Below are 26,134 nucleotides of genomic sequence, written 5' to 3' on the forward strand. Positions count from 1 at the left end.
CCCCTGCCACTTCTACGGCCACCGGCAGTGTGATCTGCCCATGGCAGGCACTGTGATTACCAATAAGAGAGGCAGCCATAATTAGTACAGAGAGCACGTGGTGTCTGGGGCCAGAATGCCAGGTTCAAATCCTGGGATGTGGCACCTGGTCAGGTTCCTTGTCTGTGTCTCCATTTCATCATTTGTAAGTGTAGATAATGACAGTACTTACCTGATAGTGGTATTGTCAGGAACATAAAGTGAGTAAACATCAAGTTCTTAGAAATATATCTTGGACATATTGAACACTAGTTATCGCTGGGAAGCAGTAGAGCACCATGTTCAAAAGATAGATTTTGGGTTCAAATCTGACTTGCAGCTGTGATGGTGTGACCTTAAGCAGGTGCCAGCTTTTTCCTTTGACAAGTGGGGATAGTAAAACTCTCCTCACTAGAGGGCTGCAGTGACAATTAAATGAGTCATTTATGGGGGCACCTGCATGCTCAGTCAGTTAAGTGAGTTCAGCTCAGGTCATGATCTCATGGTTCATGAGTTTGAGCCCCGGGTCCAGCTCTGTACTGACATCTCAGAGCCTGGAGCCTGCTTTGGATTCTGTGTCTCTCCCTCTTTCTCTGCCCCTCCCCCATTTGTGCTGCCTCTGTCTCTCAAAAATAAATAAAAACATTAAAAAAAGTAAATGAGTCATTTATATAAAGCACACAAAACCATGGTACACAGCATATGCTCTTCAGACATTGGCTGCTATTATTTATTGAGTGAGGGGCAAGGTGTCAAGGGGCACAGGTCAGAGGGCTTATTCCTGGAGGAGGACCAGCAGCTTTGGGGAAGGGTGTTTTCCTTGAAGACTTCTGATCTTCCTTCTTCTCAGCTGACTGGTTGCTGACCATGGAAGCAGATGGAATAATTAAGACCTTCTTGACCTGGGAACTTGTTAGAGGTCTTTGAGCTACTGAATAAGAATGTGTTGATTCAGGGGCGGATAACTGAAGGTGGATCTAATTTAAACTCTGAATTTGACTCACTGGCTGAGTGTAGAGGGCTGCCTGGTCCTGGCTCTGTAGTCTGCTCCCCACCCCTGCTGGTCAGTCTGCACTGCCGGCAGCTGTCCTGTGTGGAGGCCTCAGTGGTCTCCTTTCTCGGGCGGGTAAACCGGCCTGGGAAGTGAAGCCCACATGGGAGTTCAGGTCTCCCTGACCTGACGAACCTCTGCAGTGGGGCTGCCTGCAACTCTGGGAAAGCTGCCTCACCAGCGGTGGGAACCCTCCTCTGAGAGGCTGCCCCCTGGTCTCCACCACTCCCAGTACCAACAGTGTGATGAGTCTCAGAGTCTTGCTGTCCTCCCCTCCACTCTTCCTGCCCCGTCCATGTCTTGTCAACTCCATGAGTAAACAGAATCTGTTTCTCCAGCTACACCCCAGCTCTGGCTTGGGTGATGGCTAGCCGTGTGGTGCGGGAACCCTCATCCTCTCGCCTTGCTTAGTTTTAGCACGGCCACCAGAGACGGCCATCCTGGAGGGCTTTCTGCAGGCTGTGGTTTGTCATCCCCTGAGTTTATGTGGTGGTAGGGACCGCCTCTCCTGGTGCCCCTGATGCTTCTCCAGCTCTTCTCGTCTCGGAGCCTCACACTGCCTTTCAGCCTGTGGAGGCCCCGCTTGGTCACTGCCCTCCGAGGGGAGCCAGAGCCAGACGTGGGGGGACTGACTTCCATGGCCTCCGAGGCTTTGTGCCCCCAGGGTCCTGGGCCCTCTCTGAACCGTGTTTTCCTTCAGTTCCTGGACACCTGGGTCCCGGCTCACCAGCCCTGCCAGATCTGCGTGTGCCTCAGCGGGCGGAAGATCAACTGTACGACGCAGCCCTGCCCCACCGCCAGAGGTGAGCTCCCCACTCCCTGCTGCATCTGGAGAAACAAGGACTCCCTTGGCCCTAGACCCCCATCTGCAAACCTGATGGGCCAGATACAAACGTCCATTCCCTCCCCCTGCCCCACACTTCTTTACCTCACTGACCTCAGGGTCCCCTTTTCTGGACCTGGAATAGATATCCTCAGAGGTTAACCCTGTCCCCCTGTCTCCACCTTCGCCGTCAGATGTAGAGTCTCCTGGAAGGCACATTTGAGGGGGCCGCCAGGACACCCTGGGGAGACCCAGGGCCCCTCGGCCTGATTCCTGGTGGGCCTCCCATGTGGGGCCTGTGCTGGTTTTCAGTGGACGAGAGTCTGTGACATTATGAAGGCTGCAGGCTGCAGCATTATTGGTTTCTCTGACTTCTGTGGCATTCTTCCTCAGCTCCCACATGTGGCCCCTGTGAAGTGGCCCGCCTTCGCCAGAGCCCAGAGCAGTGCTGCCCGGAGTATGAGTGTGGTATGTGCTTCTCCAGGGCCCAGACCCTGGCCCCGGCCCCAGGGGACCCCCTCCCCCACCCCTCCAGGTGCTGAAAGGCATGTGTGCGCTCAGGCACAGGGTACTCAAAAGGAAGTGGATAAGGGGTGACTGGATTTTCCAAAAAATGGCCAGAGTAACCTCTGGAATGTGGCTTTCCAGGAAAATTCTGCAGTGAATTATTAAATATAAGGTTTGAAAGCATTAAAAAAAAAAAAGTAATCACTGGCAGGGTGCGGTGCAGAGATTTACTGAAGAAAAAATCATGCCATAGTAACCCATTTGCCTTTTAATAACATTCTGAGGATACTAGACAGAGAAGGCCACACACAGGGCACCTTGACTTCAGCAAGTTATTCATCAAAGGTTTCATTATAGGCTTGAAAACTGCATGGTGAGTAATGGGCTGAATAAATAGTGTAATGAAACGAATCAGGAGCTGATGGAATTATGGTTAACATGACAGGAAATCTCCAGTGCCCTGTCGCTGTCCCGTCCAACGTGTTTATTAATTGTACGGATGAAGACATAAAGCACAGGCGTGTCAAATGTGCAGTGATGCAAATCTTTGAGGGAGAGCAGATAGATCAAGGGACAGCCCAGGGATCTAAAAAAGAATGAAATAACCTGAGACATTTATTTATGCTTATGAAATTCATCAGGCATAAATAGAAGTCCTATGTGGAGGGAGATGTGGCTGGAGAAAAATTTGTGTCATAAAATAGGTCTTAGAATGTTAATAGGAGAGAGAACTGGGGCCTCATTTAATTCACGCCTCTCATTTTATGGATGTTATTAAGCTTCTATGATGTGCCAGATACTCTGCCTTTGCTATTTCCTGATATCTAGAGACTGACCCCGGAAAGTAGACTTCCCACCTTGCAGAAGATAAGACTGAGGCCCAGAGAGTTTGACAGGGCTTAGCTGAGATCTGGAAGTTCCAGCAGTGACAAGAGAAATCAACATGAGCTTATCATATGACTCTAGATCTATCTCTCTATCTCTCTCTATCTATCTTATTGCTTCCCCCCTTCTCTATCTCTCCCTCTCCCTCACCACTTCCTCCTCCTCCTGTGCCTGAAGCAGTAGAAGTCTGTAGGAATAGAAATGTCAGGTGCCACTCACAATAGTGAGTGACCTTGCTGACTTCTGAGTGGGTGTCTCTCTTTCCTGGCCTCAGTGTGTGACCTGTCAAGCTGTGACGTGCCCCCGGTGCCTCCCTGTGAAGGTGGCCTCCAGATGACCCTGACCAATCCCGGCGAGTGCAGACCCAACTTCACCTGCGGTAAAGCCTCTGCAGATAAGGAGGGGGTGGTGCGGCTGCTCTCCTCTGGCCAAGGGAAGGTGTCCCGTACTGCAGTTCATGGAGTCTGGGCTTCAGGTGCATCTGGAACAGAGGGGTTAAGGTCACACCTGGATTCAGTATACCCAGCCATGTGCTGCTGCAGGTGAACCGGATGTGGGTGCAGCAACAAGCACCTCCCTCTTGGGCTGCATTAAGATGGGTGGATGGAGAAGCCTCCAGATTCAGTCTTTACTCATTCCCATTCTCCCAGACACCACTGAGGGGTTTGTTCTCACCACTGGATCTTATTTCCAAACAAATTTATACCTCCCCCCTTCCATATATGTATCCATAGAGTTGGACTAAACCAAGACATGTCAAGGAACAGAATTCCCCATTTAGCCTGTGAGAATATCCACTTTGTGTCAAGTGGAGTTCCTGTCCCCTTGATTCAGAATCTCACTTGAGTTCCTGGTGTAAGATCTGGAGAGAGAGAAGAAACCTCATTCTATTTGGAGGAAGTTGGAAAGAAGCAAAGGACACATGGATGGGATTGGCATTTGTAAAATGACACTGTGGATTTGGGATTGCTAGCTTTCTTTTGTTCAACATTGTTGGAGGACGCAAAACTGCAGGGTGTTGTTTTAGGTACTGAGGTGGGGATAGGGTCATATAAGCTATCAGCACATAAGAATGTTGGAGGGCCCAGGTGGCTCAATTGGTTAAGTGTCTGACTCTTGATTTTGGCTAAGGTCATGATCTCATCGTTTGTGAGATCAAGCCCCGCATCAGGCTCTATACTGACAGCATGAAACCTTCTTGGGATTCTTTCTCCCTCTCTCTCTGCCCTCCCCCAAATAAATAAATAAACATTAAAAAAAAAAAAAAAAAGAATGCTTACCAGGCCTGTCTGGGTCTTAGAGATCCAATGTCTGCTGTCTCTGAGAATCAAAACTGGAGGGACCCTATTTTTCTATAGAGGAGAGACCAAGCAGCCTTTATTTCTCCTCCATTAGAATTCCTAGCTTCACATTTCTCCTTTTGATTAATGTTCTTATTTTTTCGGTAGACTAACTGCTTTTTGGTATGATTGAACATCCCCCAGCCCCTGGGCTGGGATTTTGTTTCTGACTTAATATTCTGGTTCTGGAGTTCCCTGGCATCTTCTATCATAGCTTGAATACTTAGGAGCCCTGGCTGAATGTACTGCCCAGTGTGGGACTGGAGCCTCACCTCATGCCCGTCACTCAGCCTGCAGGAAGGACGAGTGCAGAAGGGAGTCCCCGCCCTCCTGCCCCCCGCATCGGACGCCGACCCTTCGGAAGACTCAGTGCTGTGATGAGTATGAGTGTGCTTGCAGCTGCGTCAACTCCACAGTGAGCTGCCCACTGGGGTACCTGGCCTCCACGGCCACCAATGACTGTGGCTGCACCACGACAACCTGCTTCCCTGACAAGGTAGGGGCCGCTGAGTTCTGGCTGGGAAGACGGCCAGACATTTGTTCCTTAGAAATATTTGCCTACCTGAGCCTCTCTTCCTGCCCAGACTGAGTACTTTAATAGTGGGGGAGCTGCCGGCATTGCATTACAGTCTAAATGGACATTTAATTAGTTCGGGAGATATTTATAGAGAACCTACTATGTTCTAAGCATGACGAGGTGCTAAGATTACAAGCAAGGTATAGGTCGTGGTCCCTACCTTTAAAGAGCTTATTTTGTAGGTTAGCTAAGGAAATAATATGATTGCATGAATTTTTTAGGGACTAGGTAATAGTTTACTTATTTGTTAATTGCTATCCATTCATGCAACCATCCATCAGTCTTCCTTCCTTCCTTCCTTCCTTCCTTCCTTCCTTCCTTCCTTCCTTCCTTCCATCCACCCATCCACCCATCCATCTGTACTATCCAATATTTACCAGGCAACAACTATGTTCTAGCAGATCTGGTGCTTTTTTAGGTGATATGGGAAAAATGTAAGATTCTCTTACGACCTCTTATGATCTTGCTGGTGTACAGAAGACAATAGTCTATAAACAGAATACAATAAAATGTCAAGGGATGATACAGATATTAAATGCAAATGGAAGTTTTATGGAGGAGAGATCCACCAAGATGAGCTATCATGAGCCAGAATTGCCACAGGGAGACCAAGGCACAGTTGCTTTGGCTGAATTATTCAGGGTGAGTCCCAGAATGAATGCCACAGAGAGGCCTCGGTTATCTTTCCCTGGATGCTTACTGCCTGCGGGCTCTCATTGCCTCCAGACTCTTTTGGTGAATAGAGCTTAGAAATGTATTTTTAAAGAGGATGAAACTCACACGTTCATAGTGATACTTCGGATTCCAATTCTATTATAAGGTTTTACTTAATTTCTTTGATTTATACTTGTGCCACTTTCTAAGATGCAAATACTGGTTTCCTAAGATAATTGACATAATTACTTATTTGCTTTCTATTAAAATATACCTATAATAGTCTCAAAAATAATGAGGCCAATATAATCGCTAACAAGTTCTTTATCATAGGAATATAGCCCATCAGGGCTGGGCTGGGCTTTAAAGTTGTTTGAAATAATTATGTTCCTTGCGTGATTTTCCCAGTGCTAGTGGAAATATCTAGTTAATCAGATATTTCAGTGTGTTTTCCATTTTTAGAGATTGCTTTTACTTCCTTTTTGATTTGCTATTTTGTTATATGAAACATACCATGGCATAGTAACATAGTTACTAATAATGCTGTAACAAATAGCCTTGAGCACCTATCATTTGTATTTTGGGCATTGCATCTTTGTGATAGATTCCTGGAAGTGAGTTTCTGGGTGGTAACATTTTCTAGGAGGCTTCTTAATAGAAGAACAAGGGGTTCCATTCAGTAAGTTAATTATACAGAAGCTGAAAGATGGGTCAGGTAAAAAGGATAATGGCTTATAAATACTTGTACTGCTATGGTGTGAAATGAGGGTGGAGACCTGTTCATGACTTCAGAGGGAAGACTTGGGATTAATGTCAAAACTGTCTTTAAGCGTCCTGATCAAACAGCTTCTTTAGCTCCTCATTCCTACCGAGTAAAGTCAGAGTACTGTGTACTATGTATATCCCAGGCTTTACGTATTCTGATCCCAATCTACTTTTGTAATTTCATTTGCCACGTCCTTTCTGTAGTTCTTGAGAGCAGGATCCCTCATCTCTCAAACGTATCCCCATTCTCTGTGCCTCAGAGTCTTTCCTTTGTTATGTTCCTTGTTATGGTCAGGCCTCAGGGGAACACCCATTCATAGCCCCCACTGGCCTCCAGCCCACTCCTAATGGGGACAGAGGGCTGTGTGAAGATGGTTGCTAAGTCCAAGAACTTTACTGGGTCTGAGGAATAGGGAATACTTTTCTGCATGACGTGGGAGGGAGTTAAATGCAGTTAATGCAGTGATGAAACTGGATTAAGGCAGCCAGTGAGTTATTTCTGAGACTGTGGTCCGAGACGGACCCACCAGGGGTCCCTCCCAGGGTATACCAGCCATGGCTTTCTAAGGCTGGTGGGCAGGGAAGAGAAGAGGGCAGAACCTACTTGATAAACATCCATCTGGGTGGGCAGAGACCATGTTGGTTTTATATATTGCTGTTTTCAGCACCTACAGCACCTTCCAATGCATAGCAGGTGCTCACTAAACTCTTGTTTAAATAAACAGAATGAGCTCGCTCACAGAAGCTTTGTGTCTGCAGGTGTGTGTCCACCGAGGCACCATCTACCCTGTGGGCCAGTTCTGGGAGGAGGGCTGTGATGTGTGCACCTGCACCGACATGGAGGATGCTGTGATGGGGCTGCGCGTGGCCCAGTGCTCCCAGAAGCCCTGTGAGGACAACTGCCGGTCGGTAAGGGGTGCAGAGGGGCTGGACGTTGCCAGCAGCAATGGGAGGGGGGAGGTGAGGGAGGGGGGATCCCAGGAAGAAGCAAGAAAGCCCCTTTAGTAACTGGACAGAGGACCCAATTCATAGGCTGAGCTGAGCCCATTAATTTTCTTTTTGAGAAGTTAATCTATGGAAAACAAAGACTCAATAAGTCAGATTGGACAGGGATGGACCCCGGACCTGCAAAGGCAAGGTGAGCTGCAGCCAGACTCAATAAAGACACGTGCAATCAAAATTTATGAGAAAGCAGAACTTCCTCCCAGAGGCAGCCTGCCTGCAATGAGGATCTGGAACAGATGGGCAAAGAGAAGCAGAGATGGGGGCTCTTGGGGCAAATGGAGTGGGACTCTGGGAGATTCCGTGTCTTTTCCATAAACCCACTTTTTATTTTAGCTAGCTTGAGTGGCTTCTGTTCTTTGCAATCAAAACCCCCTGCTGATACACAAAATATATTGGGTGCTGGTTTTACTAAAATGACCTCTAAGCAGCACTCACTTACCTAGTAGCAAGTTGTTTCCATCCCCTTCCATGGCCTGTGGGAGGAGATGGAGACCGATGGGTTTCCAAAACTTAGCATTCCCAGTGGACACACCTGGATACCACCGCATCATCCTATCCCAAGGGCGCCTCGCAACTCTGCTCCTCCTCAGGACCAGTGAGGCAGGTAGAGGCAGACGGACTGAGTAAACTCTCCCACTTCAGGATTCACATTTGGGCCCTCCCTTCTATCATTATACCACCTGCTTCAAAACCAAGAGCATTAGCTTCACTGTTGTCCTGAAGATAAGCACAAGATGTGTGTACTTGTCTGCCCTGGTTACTGCTCTTATATCATCATCATCTCCTGATAATACTGAAGGAATAATAATGATGATGATGATAATGATAATGGCACTAAACTAGAATTTTACCCACAATTCTCTTTGCACAACCATTCCTACCTTTTTTCTAGGGTCTGACCAGTCTTAATTGGGCAAGAATAGAGGTGCCCCAGAGCACACACAGGAGCCTTAGGGGCAGGCCACCGCAAGAAGAATTAAAAATTGAATTGGGACAGCAGTGATCATGTTTTCTGTACTGCGAATTATAAACATGGTCTGAAAAATCACCAATGTGTAGACACATTATAGGACAGTGACACTGGGAGAACCTCCAGAATCAGCCTAATTGTGGCTTTGGGAACTGCGTTCGGAGGGACTCAATACAGTGCATTATATTTTATTTATCCTCATGATTCTCCTCCAGAAGGAAAGAGAGGTGGGGCTGTCTTCCCCCTTGCCGGACAGGAAGCAGGAGCCTGGCACAAGGAATGAGGTTGCCCATAATTCTACAGCTCTTTGGAGCCAGTAGACATGGGAGTGTTGACTCCTGGCCCAGGTTGCTCTTAGGCTGGTATACTGGCAACACCAGCATTGCAAGGGCCAGTCTGACCCAGCAAAGAGACAAGGGACCAGAGCTCCATGCCTCCCATTCCATTTCAGCTACAGCAATTGTTCCTCAAGGATTGGTCTGCTAGGGAAGCCTGGGTGGCTCAGTCAGTCAAGTGTCCAGCTCTTGATTTTGGCTCAGGTCATAATCTCAGGGTTTGTGAGTTTGAGACCAATGTCAGGTTCATTCCCTCTCTCTCTCTCTCTCTCTCCTTCTGTCTCAAAATAAATAAATGAAAACTTAGAAAGGATTGGGCTGCTAAATACATTAGGAATTTAATTTCAGGGACATATTTGTCTTCATATTGGGTGGATATTAGATGTACTTAGTTCCATTCTTTTTTCTTTTTAATTCAAATTCTAGTTAACATACAATGTAGTTTTGGCATCAGGAGTAGAACACAGTGATTTACCTCTTACATATGACATCCATTGCTCATCCCAAAAAGCATGTCCTCCTTGGTGCCCACTACCCAAAAAATAATCAGTGAAGAAATGGGCAGAAGACAGGAAGAGACATTTTTCCAAAGAAGACATCCAGATGGCTAACTGACAGATGAAAAGATGCTCAACATCACTCATCATCAGGGAAATACAAATCAAAACCACAATGAGATACCACTTCATACCTATCCAAATGGCTAAAATTAACAACGCAGGAAACAACAGATGTTGGCGAGGATGCAGGGAAAGGGGAACTTTTGCACTGCTGGTGGGAATGCTAACTGGTGCAGCCGCTTTGGAAAACATTATGGAAGTTTCTCAAAAAATTAGTTCCATTCTTTTTTTATACTTTTAAAAAAATGTTTATTTTTGAGTGAGAGAGACAGAGCATGACTGGGGGAAGGGCAGAGAGACAGAGCATGAGTGGGAGAGGGGCAGGGAGACACAGAATTCAAAGCAGGCTCCAGGCTGTCAGTGCAGAGCCCGCTAAATAGGGCTCATGAACTGTGAGATCATGACCGGAACTGAAGTCAGATGCTTAACCGACTGAGCCACCCAAGCGCCCCAAATAAGTTTCATTCTTAGTTGGGGAACCAGTGCAAACAGGCTAGAGAAAAGTAAGAAGGGTGTGAGATGTACATTTTGAGCAGCTATAAGCTATAGGATTCAGAGGAGTATGGGCAAAGAAGTAGAGATGATGTATAGGCTGAACCTCAGTTGCACATCAGGAAATGGGGACATTGGAGGTGTGGAGGGAATCTTAGACGGCAACCAGGAATTTGGTGGCAGGGTGCAAGAAGTGGGTGGGGTTTTGAGAAGAAGGCCTCTGGTCTGGGAGTCAGCCAACATACTGATAACCCTGTTTGCAGGTGAGGAGGGCAGCAGCAAACAGGAAGATTATGCAAATCCAGATGACTCAGCACTCTGAGGGAGGCACACAAGAGTGACTTGAGGTCCCTAAAGAGATTAATGACTGTGTGCTGTGCTCCCGTGAGGCTTTGTTTCTTTCACGGCACTTTGTACATTCTGCTTGTAGTGGATGGTGTCTAGATCGTATCGTCGTAATTTGTTGGCTCCTCTAGAGTGCCTAGTACGTCACAGATGCCCCATAAATGCCTAGAATCCCAGCTGATAAGACTGGAGACAGCTCTGTGGGCACTGCTGTGACGCAGGTGGGGATGTAAGCAGGTCCCGTGCAGATGGTGTGAAGTTGAGCCAGGTCTCTGGAGTGCCTGCGTTGCCCCAGAGAGAGGCACCGGCGTTGTGTGCATCTTCTGACTCGGCCCTGCTCAGCGTGCGTGTGCCTGTGGAGCAGAGCGGGCTGGGCGTCCGCACCAACCCTGGACAGCTGCAGTCGTCCCTTGTCTCTCAAGGACAGAGCTCCAAGATGAAGCGTGGTTCTGGGTTCTCTTTCCCTTGTTCTTAGTATATGGCCTTAGAGTTTCAATGGAGGATTTCAGTCCAAGTTCCCAATGCTTTGCCAGATTGGAGAACCTCCACATCTCCCTGGCAGGCTTTCTGGGGAAGGTCAATCTGTGCACTTTCTTATCTTACTGGGCCTCTTAAGCCACTAGGTAATATCAAGCAATGACCAGGGGAAACTCAGCTCTGCCTACTGGTGAGAGCTCTTGGGATCAAGGTGCTCTTCTTGTACAGGCAGTTCTCTCTGTTAGAGCGGAGACCAGATCCCAGGCATCCTGACCATTCTCCCCAGTCAATGAGGGACCCTAGAGTTGGCCATGATAGAGGTCAGGCCAGCTGGCTGCTGCTGAGTGAATTCTGGGCTGTCTTTAATACTCCTGTGGACTGGATCTTGGTTTGAAATTGCAAGTTTTCCAAGGGCATGGTTATGTCTCTTCAGCTGCTATAAGACCTAGCTAAGTGACTCAGTAGTTGGTGCCTTCTGACCACTTCTTGGCATGATCCTGAGGCTGGTGGATGACAGAGATGAAAATGTTCACTCCAGCTAGTCTGTAAATCCACAGGGCTCAGTGTACATACGGAGTAGATAAGAGCACCCGTGTTTTTACTGCTGGGCTGTCCTTACTCGCTGTTCTTTATTTGTTTCCAGGGCTTCACTTATGTCCTCCATGAAGGCGAGTGCTGTGGAAGGTGTCTGCCATCTGCCTGTGAAGTGGTGATTGGTTCACTGCGGGGGGACTTCCAGTCTCACTGGAGGAATGTAGGTCTGGGGCCCAGGCTGGGGAAGAAGCAGGGTAGGGCCTTAGCAGCTTGGTTGTCCATTCTGTGGTCCAGTGCTGGCTTTGGCTGCATTCTCTGTCTTTTGGTTTCCCCATAGAGAGTTGCATCTGGCTGTGGTATTATCCAGATGTCAGCTGGGATTACTTTGCCCCTTAGGAATAGTTATGATTGCCTTAGACTTCCCATTTGGTGCATTTGGGGAGAGGCCCATTTCCTTCCCTAAGAGTTCTGTGTCCTCCTGTTTACCTGTGGATCTGAGGTCTGCTTCCCCTGAGTGGTTGATACAGGATGGCCTCACCATCCTGCATTTATTGTGGGTCCACCACTGCTCCAAAACTCCACAGGCTGTAAGTTCTGTTCTGCCTTGAGTGGCGTCACTCATCCACAGGCCTGAAAGCCCCAGGGACAGACTTCTGGGCTGTAGGGGCCAGATGCCAGCATCCCTAGTCTCTTGCTTTCTCCCTGTAGGAGTAAGTGGGAAGTAGCTCCTGGCTAGGGAATGAATGGAGTTTCCCTTCCACATCTCTGTGTCAACCCATGCTGCTGCTTCTTGGTCAGAGTGCCCTAGAGCCCCTGAGCTCAGCTCACAGCCAAGGCCTGGGGTGGAGGGGAGTGTCCCCAGGCTTCCCTAAGGGGCTCACTCAGGTGCTGAAGACTGTGTCTGTAGAACACATGGCTCTGAGCTAGGATCTTAGGGTGACTTTGACCTAGACTTATCGAGAGACTTGGGATGAGCCCCATTAATTCCCTCTGTGGGCCTTACCCTGTAGGTGGGATTTATATATTAAGCTGGGGCTCACCTCCAGAGCCCAGATCTGCTCCCTGAGAGAACAGCACACCCCACAGGGCCCTCAACCCAACCTCGCTCGACTCTAATGCTCTAACCACAGGTTGGCTCTCATTGGGTCTCTCCTGACAACCCCTGCCTCATCAATGAATGTGTCCGAGTGAAGGAAGAGGTCTTTGTGCAACAGAGGAACGTCTCCTGCCCCCAACTGAACATCCCTGCCTGCCCTGTGGGCTTCCAGCTGAGTTGTAAGACCTCAGAGTGTTGCTCCACCTGTCACTGCGGTAAGGCGTGCGTCCAGGGGCCCCTTCAAGCTTCTCTTTACACTAAGGGCTCCTGAATTCTTTGCCTTTTCAGCAACTCAGGGAAATGGTCAAGATCAAACTCCTCCTATCTGTTCCTAGTGCTTTTGTGGGAAAGCAAATAAGATGAGAGAAACATTACAGTTTCCTGAAGGTCAATCACTGTGCTCAGTGGTAGCTTTAGACCCTCCACATCCATCTGTGTGCCCATGTGCATTAGTGAGTGGTGGAGTTCCCTAACCCCAGGCTTCTCAAGCATTCCCTGTACCGTCTCTGCTGGGGAAAGGTATTCTGACTTCCCACCCGCAACTCCACCCACAAACAAAATAGCAACTCTCTCCACCACCTGCTCTGAATTCTTTGTGTGATTTGGTCTTGGGACTTAAAGTTTCCAGAGTAGAATTTCATTCTTTCAGAAGCCCAAGTGCCCTCCCACTCGCTTTTTAAGTGTGAACCATTTAAAAAGGGTTGGGGGGGGGGGGAGGAGGATCTTTTTACTGTGGGCTGGGTGGTAAGACATAGGCAGCCTGCCCTTCTTCTGCAGGCCTGGGAGGAGTGAGGCCACTGTGGGACCCTGGGATGCCTGGGGTGGGGTGGGGTGGGGAGACAGCCTGCAGATGTAGGAGAGGGGCCCAGATGGGGAGGAGAAGACTCTGAGGGGATCAACCCTGCACTTTTCTCTCTCCCCCAGAACCCCTGGAGGCCTGCATGCTCAATGGCACCATCATTGGGGTGAGCCTTCTTCTCCAGGGCGAGTTGTGGGGGAGGGATGGGGGTGCTGTGGGAAGGATGGGCAGCTCAGTCATTTGAAGTGGAAATAAAAGGAAGCAGGGAGCCCTATCCCCCACTTTCCGTTGCCTCCCGGGCTTTTGGGGCATCCTGGTGCCCAGGCTCCTGCCATCTTGATAACTCTGTAGGGCCTCACCTTCCAGCCCCCATTCGGGCGCCTGAGCACCTCTTCTGTGTGCAGAGAAGCACTCTGATGGCATCACACACGTTTCAATCCTTCTCCCTCTCTCACTGCTCAGGCTCCCTTTCTGGCATAAAAGCTCTAACTTACCATCGCCATACTTGGGGGTGGGAGGGCAGGAAGGGAGTGGGGCCCTGGACACAGGAGGAGCATCAGGGTGACAGCTCCTCTTGGCTGTGGGCAGCTGGGCCCCCTCTCCTAAGGCAGACAACTGAGGTGAGTGGGAGGGTTGGGGGGTTAGTATGCTAGGGGCCTGATCCTGGGGTCTCTGGTTTCAGCCCGGGAAAAGCCTGATGATTGATGTGTGCACCACCTGCCACTGCACCATCCAGGTGGGGCCTGTCTCTGGATTCAAGCTGGAGTGCAGGAAGACCACCTGTGAGGCCTGTCCCCTGGTAAGAAGGTGGTCAGGGACCCAGGGGATGGCCTGCATATTTGTGGGACCCAAGCAACGGGACCTCACTGGTGTCTATATATAAAGCTCTTGTTATTTTCTTATCATGGACAATATTTGACAACTGTAATGAAGAGTCTAGTTTTGTAAAACCTCAGCTTGCAAAGAGAGTAGTTTTATAAATGTAAACAAACAAATTTGCAAGGCTTATGATGCCATCTTTACAGTTCTTTATTATTTTTTTACACAACATTTCAAGAAGCATCATTGCATTCTTTGAAAACATGAAAAATTATTTAACAAGTAGTTATCAGACACTAAATGAAAAATTCTATACAGTTTTCCTTGGAACGGATGTACCTCATCCAATGCTTTCATTATTGGGTGTTGAGGTGGCTGCACATATTTCACCTGTTTCTGCCAGGTCACAGTGACTGTGTTCGCTCTAAATCCCCGCTGAGGGTGGATTCTGAGAAGTCGAATCATCATTTCTAGTGAGCCAGATGAAAACGAGCATTTCCCTGTCTTCACTGTGACCCGGCCCTACGTCACAGATCTAGACTTAATGCTTCTTCCTCAAGCTGCCATCTGTGCTGAGGGCTCCTGCTTTGAGAACACAATCAGTTAGATGAACTTAAGAGCCAGAGGCACAGAATATAGTTAATAGTTCTTTCAGGCAGCGCAAGTGGAAGACGTCCCCCCTCAGCTGGGCAAGGGAGCAGGCGGGCTCTGGGGTGGGGCCGGGGAGGAGTCCTTCTGGCAAGGAGGAGTGTGACCAGCCAGAGGAAGGGAGCAGGTCCTTTATAGGCTGTTCTCCATCTGTAGAACTGTTCTTCATGGCCCTTGGCACAGTCATGCTCTAAGTAGGGGCTTAATAAAATCTATGTGGAGTGAAATGGGCCTATAGGAGACACAGCTATTTCTGAATGATAATAAAGAGACCATTCCGGCCTCAATTAAGATGAAGCCAACAAGGCACGTGGTTTTGCTTTTTGTTGCTGTTGTTAAATCCCAGTTGCTTTGCTAGGATTTTGGGTGGTGCATGTATATACGTGTAACAGCTCCCCTGGAATACAAACTAGGATTAATAGGGAACTAAATAATGCTGCATGGAGTTTGTGGCATCTCTTTCACCTTGGACGTCCACTGAACTATAAATCAGCGCAGCAAGAGGTCTGCACCAGCGCTGTCTTGAAGCAGGGCTTCCTGGAGGGTGAGCTGCTAACTCCATACTAGCGCCCTCTAGTGGTCAGAATGGGGCACAGTAAGCTCCTCTACATCCGTAGAAATCCAGCAGTAGAATCAATCTAGTCTAGATACATAGGTTTCAGTATTTTTATTTTATTTTATTATTATTTTTCTTAAATAGTTTATTGTCAAGTTGGTTTCTGTATAACACCCAGTGCTCATCCCCACAAGTGCCCTCCCCCATGACCATCACCCCNTCCCTTCTTCTCCCCCACGGTTCTCCGTTAAGATCCTCCTAATGCACCTATGTGTGCAAATATATGATATTTGTCCTTCTCTGCCTGACTTATTTCGCTCAGCATAACACCCTCAAGTTCCATCCATGTTGCTACACATGGCCAGATTTCATTCTTTCTCATTGCCATGTAGTATTCCATCATATAGATAAGCCACATCTTCTTGATCCATTTGTCAGTTGATGGACACTTAGGCTCTTTCCATGTTTTGGCTATTGCTGCTATGAACATTGGGGTACATGTGCCTCTATGCATCAGCACTCCTGTGTCCCTTGAGTAAATTCCTAGCAGTGCCACTGCTGGGTCATAGGTTTCAGTATTTTAAAATCTATGGCCTCTTTTGGTACTCTTCCTCCTATCCTCCATGGCAGTGTACCCACTTCCTCCCTCTTGAGAAATCCTAGATTTTTCCTCCTTCTATGTATCTCTCAACTTTTGCTGAAAACTGCTCCAGTTGACTCCATTCTAGCTCAAGATTCTTAACTGATCTTGCCACACGCCTCTGCCATGAAGGTCAGAGAGGTCTCCTTAGGGTGAGGAGCTGTGCTTAATAAAGTTTAGGTAGGTGTGCTTGAACTGCCTACATCAGACTCAGGTGTTAGTTTCACTGGAGATTTGAGTCCATTTCCTCCTGGGGAAGGTGGTGCTCATACCTTAAGGAGACCCGCAGAAGATGATTTGTGCTGGCAGGTAGTAGATATGAAACTAGACAGGTGAAAACTTGAGGAAAGCATGAGGAAGAGAGGTCACCCTGACATGGAACTGTGAGAAGGCAGCTGGAGGGGTGTGACCATGAACTGACCGTGGGCACTAAGTTGAATGTAGAATAGAGGACCTTCCAGGGAGGGGAATGGGGACCAGACTGGCAGATAGAAGTAAGAATTAAGACTAGAAGGCTTTGAGCAGCCAATGAAATTTATGGAAAAGGCTATGGGACACAGGCAGTGCAGTGTTAGGGGCATGACTGGACAGAGGCAGGACTCCTGGCGGCTCAGACCTACACAAGTAGACTCTGGCTGGTGGGAACTTGGCTGGCAGGCAGAGGAAGTGGTTGCTTCTGATTGGATGTTCTGGGGAAAGCCCATTCAGCACTGCCCTGCCCCATGTGTGTGTGCATGTGCGCGTGCATGGCATGTGTCTGCCTCTGGAACACACAGCCCTGCCTGGTGGGGCCAGGAAGCCTTGTTTGGACAAGCCCTCTTACTGTGCAGCTCTATTCTGCCTTCCAGGGCAGGGGACATGCAGCGCATCTGTTTCCTTGTTTACTCGTGTAAGTGGCTCCTGTCAAGCTCCCTGTGCTCCCCCCTCCCTTGTTCCCAACTCCAAAATCATTGCCCCCTCCTGTTACCTTCCACTCTCTCCTCCTTTTCTTCCTGTTCTTTGCCCTCCCATAACACCCTCTGTTTTTTCCCATTCTTGGTTCGATTGTGCTCTCTGCCTCTCTGGTGTGTGGGTTTCGTCTCCACCGCCCTGTCCCTTCACTTAGCAGTCCCCTCCTCCCTGTGTCCCCTGCCCACTCATTTCTGCTGTAAAGATTTTGTCCATTTTCCTCTCCTCGGGCCTGCTGAGCAGCGTGTGTTTCCTGGTCTCTTCTTCTAACACTCACTGAAAAGAAAAACACCCGAATCTGTGCTCCCACAAAATCCTGCCTAATATAAGCCCTGTTTAATCCCCACCTTCTGACTACAACCACCCACACTCACTCGTGCTGTTTATTCTGTCCTTTCTTCTTGTTCCTTTACCTTGGTCCTGCACCTTCCAGGAATTGTACATTTCTGAAAACACAGTTTGAAGCCCACCAGTGAAAGACAACCTGATGGCCTCAAACTCCAGCGGTGTCTTTCCTAGTGTGGAAGACTGTGTGGCCTGGCCCAGTAGCCCTGATGTTGTGCTGAGCTCTGTACTCACTGGCTTTCTGCACAGCTTGCTCCCTGATGACACACTGAGTTCATAAGCTTGGTTTATGAGCAGCAAATTGTTTAAATTCATTCTGAGCAGGCTTACCAACTCCTAACCTTGCCTGCTGATCGGGGCATTCAGCCCATGTGCATTGCACAAGGGAGCAATGCAGAGAAGCCCATGTTTTCTGTCTGAGGGCTCCAAACTGACTGGCTAGAAAATCATATGAGGAAAACCTCAGGACCCAAATGAATGAATCTCTAAGTGGTTATTACTAAATGCAGCAGAATGAGAAAAAGACTGAAAAAGAATGACATTGTGGTTGGTTTCTCATATAAATCAAGTTATTCTTTAAAAATGTTGTGAGATTATGTTCTTCCTTTTTTTTTTTTTTTAGAGTGGTGGGTAGCGTTAAAAGAACTTTAATTGTGATGCAGTGATGAAGCAGCTGATGGTAGCTTTTTTATTTTTATTTTATTAACATTATTGAGAATATTCTTACTTGCAAGATAGAAAGTTGGTTGCCCTATGTTCACTCCCAAATATGGGGGCAGTTTTGCAAAGACAGTGAAATCCTGTTGTCTGGAAGCTGCTGCTTTTTCCAATGCAGATATAAAGAAGGACTGTCACTTAAAGCCACTGTCAAGGAGTTCCTAGCTCAACTCATCTCAGTGAGTGTAGGAGGTCTACTAAGAGCCAGGTGTTGGGATACAGTGATGCACAGCATAGACCGAGTTTGGAATTCACATGCTTCTCAGGGAAAACAAATGAAAATTTCAGATTGTGTTAAGTGTTGTGAAGAGTGTGTGTGTATGTTGTATGTTGTATCCTCTCTGAGGAATGATATTTGAAATGATTGCTAGAGGATGAGAAAGAGCTAGTCATACAAAGCTTGGGGAAGAGTATTCCAGGTAGAGGGAATAGCATACACAAAGACTCCCAGGTGAGGAGGTTGGCATGTTCACGGTCCTAGAAGATACACAGGGGTAGATTGTCAAAAGCAAGGGGATAGTGGTAGAAGATAAGGTCAGAAAACTAGGAATGAACCATGTAGGGCCTTGTAGAACATGCTAAGAAGATTAGATTTTATTCTAAATGCAATGAGAAGCCATAGAAGGTCTTATTTAAAAATTCTTTGCAACATTATTTTTTTCAATAAGGATAGTTTACCTACAACAAAATGCATAGATATCAAGTATATAGCTTGATGAGATTTGGTAATATAATGTAACCACTAAAAATAGTAATTGAGAAAGTGCAACTAAAAGGCCAATAGGGGAGAGAAAATAAAACTCTAGACAAACAACTTGATTAAACCAAAATAATACAGAAAAGAATAATCATAGAACAAATAACAGAGAAGACAACAAATAAAATGAATAGCATAATGGTAGATATAAACCCAACCATATCAATAATTACATTAAATATAAATAGGCCAAACAAAACACATGGAGATTTTCAGGCTTGGACAAAAAAGCAAGACCCAATCAGTATACAGTTTATAGAGATGTGCCTTCAATTTTATTTCTTTATCCTTATAATTTTTTAAAGTAAGCTCTATGCCCAACATAGGGCTTGAACTCATGACCCCCAGATCAAGAGTCACATACTCCACCGACTAGGCCAGCCAGGTGTTCCAAGATGTGCTTCCGATTTAAAGAGATGGAGAGATTGGAAAGAAAAGGATGAAAAAAGATATGCCAGGCAATGTTAAGAATAAGAAAGCTGAGATGGATATAATAATACCAAACAAAATAGGCTAGATGAGGAATGTCACCAAAAATAAAGAAGATTCTTTCATAATCATAAAAGGGTAGATTCATCATGAAGACATGAGGGTCCTAGGTGTGTGTGTATCTGGTAGCAGAGTTTCCAATATGTGAAGCAAACATGGACAGAACTAGAGGGAGAAATAGGCTTATCTACAAGCTTATTTCATAATTTTAATGGTTTTTCAGCAATTGATAGGATAGGTAGGAAAAAATCAGGTAATGATATAGAAGATTTGGAAAACTGTATCCACCCACTTGGCCTAATTGAAAATAATAGACCACTCTATTTCCAAACTGCAGAGCACATATCCTTCTTAAGTGCACTTGGAATTTTCAGTTATCTGGATCAAATTCTGGGCCATAAAAAGGTCAATAACTGTCAAGATTTTGAGATCATTTAGAGTATATTCTAAGACCACAATTAAGTTAGATTGGAATTAGTAACAAAAAGGTATTTAGAAACATGCCCCCACCCCACCCCCTGTATTAGGAAATTAAATAAAATACTTCAAAGTAATCCATGAATCAAAGAAGAAATCACAAGTGAAGATAGAAAACATTTTGCTAGAGATAATAGCAGTTACTCTAGAGATTACAATACGCACCCTTGACTTACCATAGTCTACCTTGATTTGATAATATACATTCCTTGTATGATGTACTCTCTTCTCTACGCTTGGTGCTATTGTTGTCACATAGTTTACTTCTACATCAGAGATACATTCACAAGATGTTATTATTTTTGCCATCCAGTGCCTTTAAACAGTTGTTTCAAAATGTTTTGTCAAGAATGTATAGTCTGCAGAGGGCCTGTCTGATATAAGCTGCTCTGACATTACTGAGCCACAACTCCATGGATGATTTTTAAGCAGGAGAGGGAAAGCTATTCTAGCAGATGGATAGAGACCAACAGGGGCAAGAATGGGGGTAGGAAGACCAGTTAAGCCTGTTACCAGAGTCTAGTGGTAGATGATGGTTGCTTAGGCTAGGTGATGACAGGGGGCACTGGTCATGACAAGCAGAGGGTGAATTAGAGAGGCATTTTGGGCAAGATTCATTGATGAGTGGGGGGCTGAGAAAAAGAAAGAAGTCAAGGACGACTCCCTGATTTCTGGTTTGAGCAACTGGGCAATGGAGCCATTTATCAAGGTAAGGTGGAACAGGAGAAGGATGAAATTTGGGACAAAAATCAAGTTGCATTTTGTATATGAGTCTTGAGAAGACAAAAATCAAGTTGCATTTTGTATATGAGTCTTGAGAAGACAGCAAGATAAACAATTGTCAGGCAAACAATTGAATTTGTAAGTCTGGAGCTTAGGACAGAGGTCTAATTTAATAAGTGTGGTCGCTAGCACTTGAGCAAGAGCTGTGTATGTGGAAGGAAGGGATGCCATCTAGAGAACGGAGAACTGACAAAGGTTAGCTAAGAGGTGGCTGTTGACTTCCTGAACTCCTGGTAAAACTGCTGGATGGGAGAGATGAGAAGTTGGAAAAGTAAGCCTCCTTATCATTGGGGTGCTCTGGGGGCTTCACTAAGGCTGGCTTTTTTCCCGGGTACAGGGTTACAAGGAAGAGAAGAGCCAAGGCGAATGCTGTGGCAGATGCTTGCCTGTGGCTTGCACCATTCAGCTAAGAGGAGGCCAGACCATGACACTGAAGGTAGGAGCACCTTGAACTCAGGAGTTCCCCTCAAGTCACCTCTTTGGGGTTTCCTATTTGGGGATCTGCTCTCTAAGAAAGAGGGACTACGTTTGCATCAATACTGGCTTCCCACCTATTTCTGATTTTATAGAGAAAAGATGGATAGTCTATAGAAGGTACAGAATTTTTCTCTCATTCTTTTTCATTCTTCTTGACACGAGTGTACTTGGTGTGAGGCCCATCATTTGGAGTTGGTTGATCTTTTAAGATTCCTTTCAGCCTTGATTGTCTATAAGCCTGGACGGGCAATGAGCATGAAACAAACCCTGATTGATGAGAGGAGGAATTAGTTGCTAGGGCTGGGGGGTGGCGCCCTGGTTCATCTCTGGTTCTATTACTATGTCTTAATGTTTTTAAGCTTCTAGGTGGTCGGAAGAGTTTGGGGATTCTCTGTGTTGATGCAGCCCTATTCACAATAAATAAGTTGCAAAACTGGGACTCCTCTGGTCTTATGTGCTCTGGGTGTGGAGACTATAGATACTGTCTCATTCTTGTTCTGTAGTCCTCCAGCCTGTCTCAACAACTCCAAGGAGTCAAGGTCATGGTTTGAAGTGTCTTTGGAACCCAAACACGGCATTTGGATTTGCCCTACCTATTTCCCCTCTGTCTTTTCAGCGCGATGAGACCCTCCAGGATGGCTGTGATAGTCACTTCTGCAAGGTGAATGAGAGAGGAGAATACATCTGGGAGAAGAGGGTCACAGGCTGCCCGCCCTTTGATGAACACAAGTGTCTGGCCGAGGGAGTGAGTATCTGGAGCTCAGGCCCTGCTTTCCTCTTGACTGTCCCATCTTTGACTCTAAGAATGGAGTCCTCTGAACAGCATGCAGTCCCCTCTGACATGATGTCCCAGTGTCCAAGGGAGACCCCTCACCCAGTTTAAAAAATCACTGAGATTTCAAAAGCAAAGCCTGTTGGAGAGAGAAAACTCTCTGCATTACACAATGCTTTCAATAGATATCTTTCCCTTAGGGGAGCTTAAATCTGTGCTCCTCGAAGGGGGAAGGTGAGAGATCAAATGATTTCTAGTCTCCGCTGAGAACGATGGTCCTGATGACCCAACTGGGAGAGAATCCAGAACAATCGGAGTTGTTCCAGCCTGGTCAGGTTGGGGGGTCAGCCTGCTCACATATGTGATGGCAATGTATAGTTTATGCCTACAGACTGAAGCTTGGGGCTGAGTCCAAAGCCAGGGATTGGCCTGGAGTGACCTGACAGCTGTCCATTGTGTACTATTTGTGCCTAATCTGGGAATGTGCTGTTTTCTTAGGGGAAAATCTTGAAAATTCCAGGCACCTGCTGTACCACGTGTAAGTACATGACCACTAGCTTGTCCCTTGAAATCCGTCAGACCAAGTCCAGGGACTATTCTTTGGAGGAAGCTTCATTCTAGAAAGATAGTTCTTAATCATTGGCCAGTCACTAGGTTCAGTTCTGCAGGAAACTATCTGAATGTTCTTAGACTGCCTCCTTCTCAAATCGCCATTCAGATGCCTGTGAAGCAGTTTCTTTCTTTTTTCCTCTAAACTCCTAACTATTTCTATTCTCTTATCTGCCTTTCCCCTCCAAGGGGTGTGCATGGCTCATATCTTCTTTTCCCACCGGAGCTCCTGAAAGACAGGCACCCTTGATCCATGATCTTGACAGAGCAGACACTCAGTATACATCTATTTGAGTGTCAGACAGCCACCTCCCAGAGAAAGAGAAGCCACCAGCTGGCTAACATCAGCTCCCCGCCGTATGCTGTGGGGGCTGCAGAGAACACAGAATCTTCTTAAGGATGCATCAGACTGGTCTCCATTTATTAATCTCCCCTTCTTCACTCTCAGTGCCTTTTGACCTTGCAGTTACATTGCCCTGCTTGCTCCTAGTAGCTCACAGCAGCAGCTTTGGGGACAGACCCCTGCAAAGCTGCATGTCAGAGAGCAATCTCCCCACACATTCGTATGTTCATGAGCACAAGTAACTTGCAGAATCCTAGTGTTAGTGCTGTGTTCACTGAATATAGAATTACTTGCCTGTGCTAATGCTTTTTGGTTTTAGTTTAGTGTTTTGTTTTGCTTTTTGTTTTATTTTGGGTGTTCAGTATTGGGTAAAGAAAGAAAGACTGAAAGGTGTGAATACCTTCAGTGCTCAATCATTTATTGTTTTTTATTTCTTACTGAGAGAGAATATGAGCAGGGAGGAGCAGAGGGAGAGAGGGAGAGAGAAATCTTAAGCAGGCTCCACACCCAGCGTGGACCCCAACTCTGGGCTCAGTCTCATGACTGTGATATCATGACCTGAGCAGAAATCAAGAGTCAGATGTCTAACTGACTGAGCTGCCCAGGCACCCCAGCCATTCTTTTCTTGATGGTTCACGCTGACAGTCCCTGCCTTTGCTGTAACCAGGTTGCAGATTGTGGAAACACTCTGAACGCAACCCTTTCTGTGATTCCTGTCTGCATAAGCTTAAGAATATGAAGTCAGGAAACCATCAGAGAAGAGGAATTCTCTTTGGGCATACTTTGCCCAATGGAATTTGGTCAAGAGGCTGTTATCTACAAAGCTAGCAGGGAGGTAACAAGAGGCCTTTGTTGGTTGTACTTTCAGGAGGTGGAGACCCTTCATAAGGAAAGGGAGCCAGGCTCAGAATTTAAATCTACAGCAAAAGAATATAGTATGTCAGCCTAAATATGTTTTCCTTATTCATTCTTTTAATGTGGTTGGCAGGCTTTCGCTGCACAATGAAGTTATTTGGAAGTTGGGAGGCAGGCTAATGTGTAGTTAGGGTTGATTTAGTTTGGGAGGCATTCAAGAATGGAAAACTCCCAGTGTGCAGATGGGGAATGGCGAGCTGGCATTAAGTCTTAGAAGTACTGGTGGGACAAGTAAAGCTTCAGATCTGAATGCCACTAAGCCCTGCCATGCCAGAGAGCTGGAGACAGCTATTCCCAAAGGGAGGCTCCCAGGGCTCCTAGGCATCCTCTTAGCCCCTCGTGTGGCCATGACATTTGCTTTTCCTCTTTTCCAAAGGCAGAGATAGATAATAATTATATCTATTGACTACTTCATTGCCCATTAGCTTCCGGATATAGTTATAAGCATAAGAAGACTGCTCCAGTCATTATAGTTTTTAGAGTCTACAATTACATAAAAGCAAGGCTCATCCATCTACATCACCAAAGCTCACTGAATCTAGGCTCCTCCTGCAGTTAAAATTGTACCATTAAGTGAGTTAAACCCAGCCATAACTCTATGTCTAGATTGGGGGGCTGGGAGATTGTGAGGTAAACCAGGACAGTTTAACTCCCTTCCCATCAGCTGGCTATGGTGATCTGGTCACTGTGAAACTGACCTGTTTCCCATAAAGTGAGGGAACTGGGCCGGAGAGTGTTCTACAGAATTCCAGCCAGGCCCCAGGTCCCATCTCTCACCCGTCCCATAGGTGAAGAGACAGATTGCAAGGATATCACTGCCAGGCTGCAGTACGTCAAAGTGGGAGACTGTAAGTCTGAAGAGGAAGTGGACATTCACTACTGTGAGGTAAGGGGCCCTGACTTCAGCGAGGCCTAAGTGGGGAGGGGCGAGTCTCCTCATCTGGACACATCTCTAGTAACATAGTAGAAGCACCTGGAATGCTCACGGGGAGGAGACATGAAGGAAACTGGAAGCATATATTTTTAAGCAAATGTTTTATTCAAGTACCTGGAAACTTTTGACCCCAGAAAAAAAACAACTGTAGAAAGATTCAAGTCCTTTAAAGAGAAAGGAGAGTTTTTTCAGGGAAGGTGGGAACTGTGTTTCCTGATGGAACGTGCATAGAAATTGCGGCTAGTGGGGTCTGGATGTCATAGTGCCATCAGGAGAGCGGGCACGTCAGACTCTCCGGGAACCGACCTTTGCAAAGCACCCAGCAGGACTCTCCAGCACCACAAAGCCCTGCCTCTCTCTGCCCCGTCACAGGGTAAATGTGCCAGCAAAGCCTTGTACTCCATTGACACGGGGGACGTGCAGGACCAGTGCTCCTGCTGTTCGCCCACTTGGACGGAGCCCATGCGGGTGCCCCTGCGCTGCACCAACGGCTCCCTCATCTACCATGAAGTCCTCAACGCCATGCGGTGCAAGTGCTCCCCCAGGAAGTGCAGCAAGTGAGGCCGCCACCCCGGGTGCTTCCTGTCGCCTGCCTCACTGGACCTGACCGCCCGGCCCGAGCGCTGCTCTGTCCTCTCTGTGCTCTGCTCTCATGCCCTCCTGAGCCCACAATAAAGGTCAATCTCTCACCTTGCACAAGGCTGCTGGTTCACTGCGTCTTCTAGGCTGAGATGACAGTGGTAGGCTGGGCTCGAGCTCTGAACCTGGTCCAGCCCCAGGCACGCCAACCTCCGGGACAAAGTGGTGTCTTTGGCTCTATGGGGTGGGAGGCGTTGTGTGGGGCAGGCCTCCTCAGAACCTCCACCCAGTGCACTGAAGTAAAGGGGATTTGCTCAGCAACACTGGGGGCTCCAAGCTCTGGATCCAGGGGCTTCTGAGCAGAGCAGAGGGGAGGGCCCTGGAGCCAGGTTCTTGCCAAGAGAGACATGGTTATTGCCAGTGTGGCTGACCTTGTGGTGAAGGAGCTGGAGCAGGTGTGCAGGGGCTTCTCTGAGCCCTTGGTTTCCTAAGGTCCTGTGTACCCTCAGGGTCCCTGTGGGAGGGAGAGCTGCTGAGGACTGAGGAGGCTGCAAAGAGTGTGCTGGCAGGTGCAGAACAGGGTCCCATCCAGCACAGGCTCGGCCACGGTGGATGAACCCTGGGCTTGGAGGCAGGCCCGGGTTCTACCCATGGCGCTTGTTCTACTGCGCGGCCCCAAGCAAACCATTAGTGGTTCTCAGACTTCGCTTCCTTGTCTGGAAATTAGGAATGTTAGTCTCACTCCTGGGGCTGAGATGGTAAAATACTGCTGAAAGTCTGGGGAGAACTGTAAATTGCCCTACAATAATATAACAATGTAAGAAGTAACAAGAATAAAAATAGGACGCAATCAAGGCTCGGAGCAGGGAATACGTGATTCTGTCATCAGTGGCAGAGCATTAGGGATTTACTTTATCCTGAGGGGTGAAAGAGCTGAGTTTCTTTTGGGCTGGATGCTGAAAGCCAACGGTCTGCCTACTCCAGACATCTTTTAGCAGAAGGATGTAGATAACACCAAACGTCACCCAGTCCC

At 47.3% G+C, this 26,134-nt stretch overlaps 1 protein-coding gene across 2 annotated transcripts in view; it reads left to right on the plus strand.

Moving 5' to 3' along the window:
• The window catches only part of VWF (von Willebrand factor), a 137,395-nt gene extending 112,189 nt beyond the window's left edge, over positions 1–25,206 (plus strand). For both annotated transcript variants that reach the window (XM_077759150.1, XM_077759149.1), the window contains 14 exons: positions 1,770–1,872; positions 2,286–2,360; positions 3,559–3,663; positions 4,915–5,120; positions 7,380–7,529; positions 11,508–11,618; positions 12,529–12,709; positions 13,419–13,459; positions 13,976–14,092; positions 20,810–20,908; positions 21,566–21,694; positions 22,220–22,259; positions 24,377–24,474; positions 24,895–25,206. In XM_077759150.1, the coding sequence (XP_077615276.1) occupies positions 1,770–1,872; positions 2,286–2,360; positions 3,559–3,663; positions 4,915–5,120; positions 7,380–7,529; positions 11,508–11,618; positions 12,529–12,709; positions 13,419–13,459; positions 13,976–14,092; positions 20,810–20,908; positions 21,566–21,694; positions 22,220–22,259; positions 24,377–24,474; positions 24,895–25,083 (1,644 nt within the window). In that variant the 3' untranslated portion in view covers positions 25,084–25,206. The remainder of the gene's footprint in view (positions 1–1,769; positions 1,873–2,285; positions 2,361–3,558; positions 3,664–4,914; positions 5,121–7,379; positions 7,530–11,507; positions 11,619–12,528; positions 12,710–13,418; positions 13,460–13,975; positions 14,093–20,809; positions 20,909–21,565; positions 21,695–22,219; positions 22,260–24,376; positions 24,475–24,894) is intronic.
• The last annotated feature ends 928 nt before the right edge of the window (positions 25,207–26,134 follow it).

The sequence above is a fragment of the Crocuta crocuta genome, unplaced genomic scaffold, assembly GCF_008692635.1.
Source record: "Crocuta crocuta isolate KB4526 unplaced genomic scaffold, BGI_CrCroc_1.0 scaffold72, whole genome shotgun sequence".
NCBI lineage: Eukaryota > Metazoa > Chordata > Mammalia > Carnivora > Hyaenidae > Crocuta > Crocuta crocuta.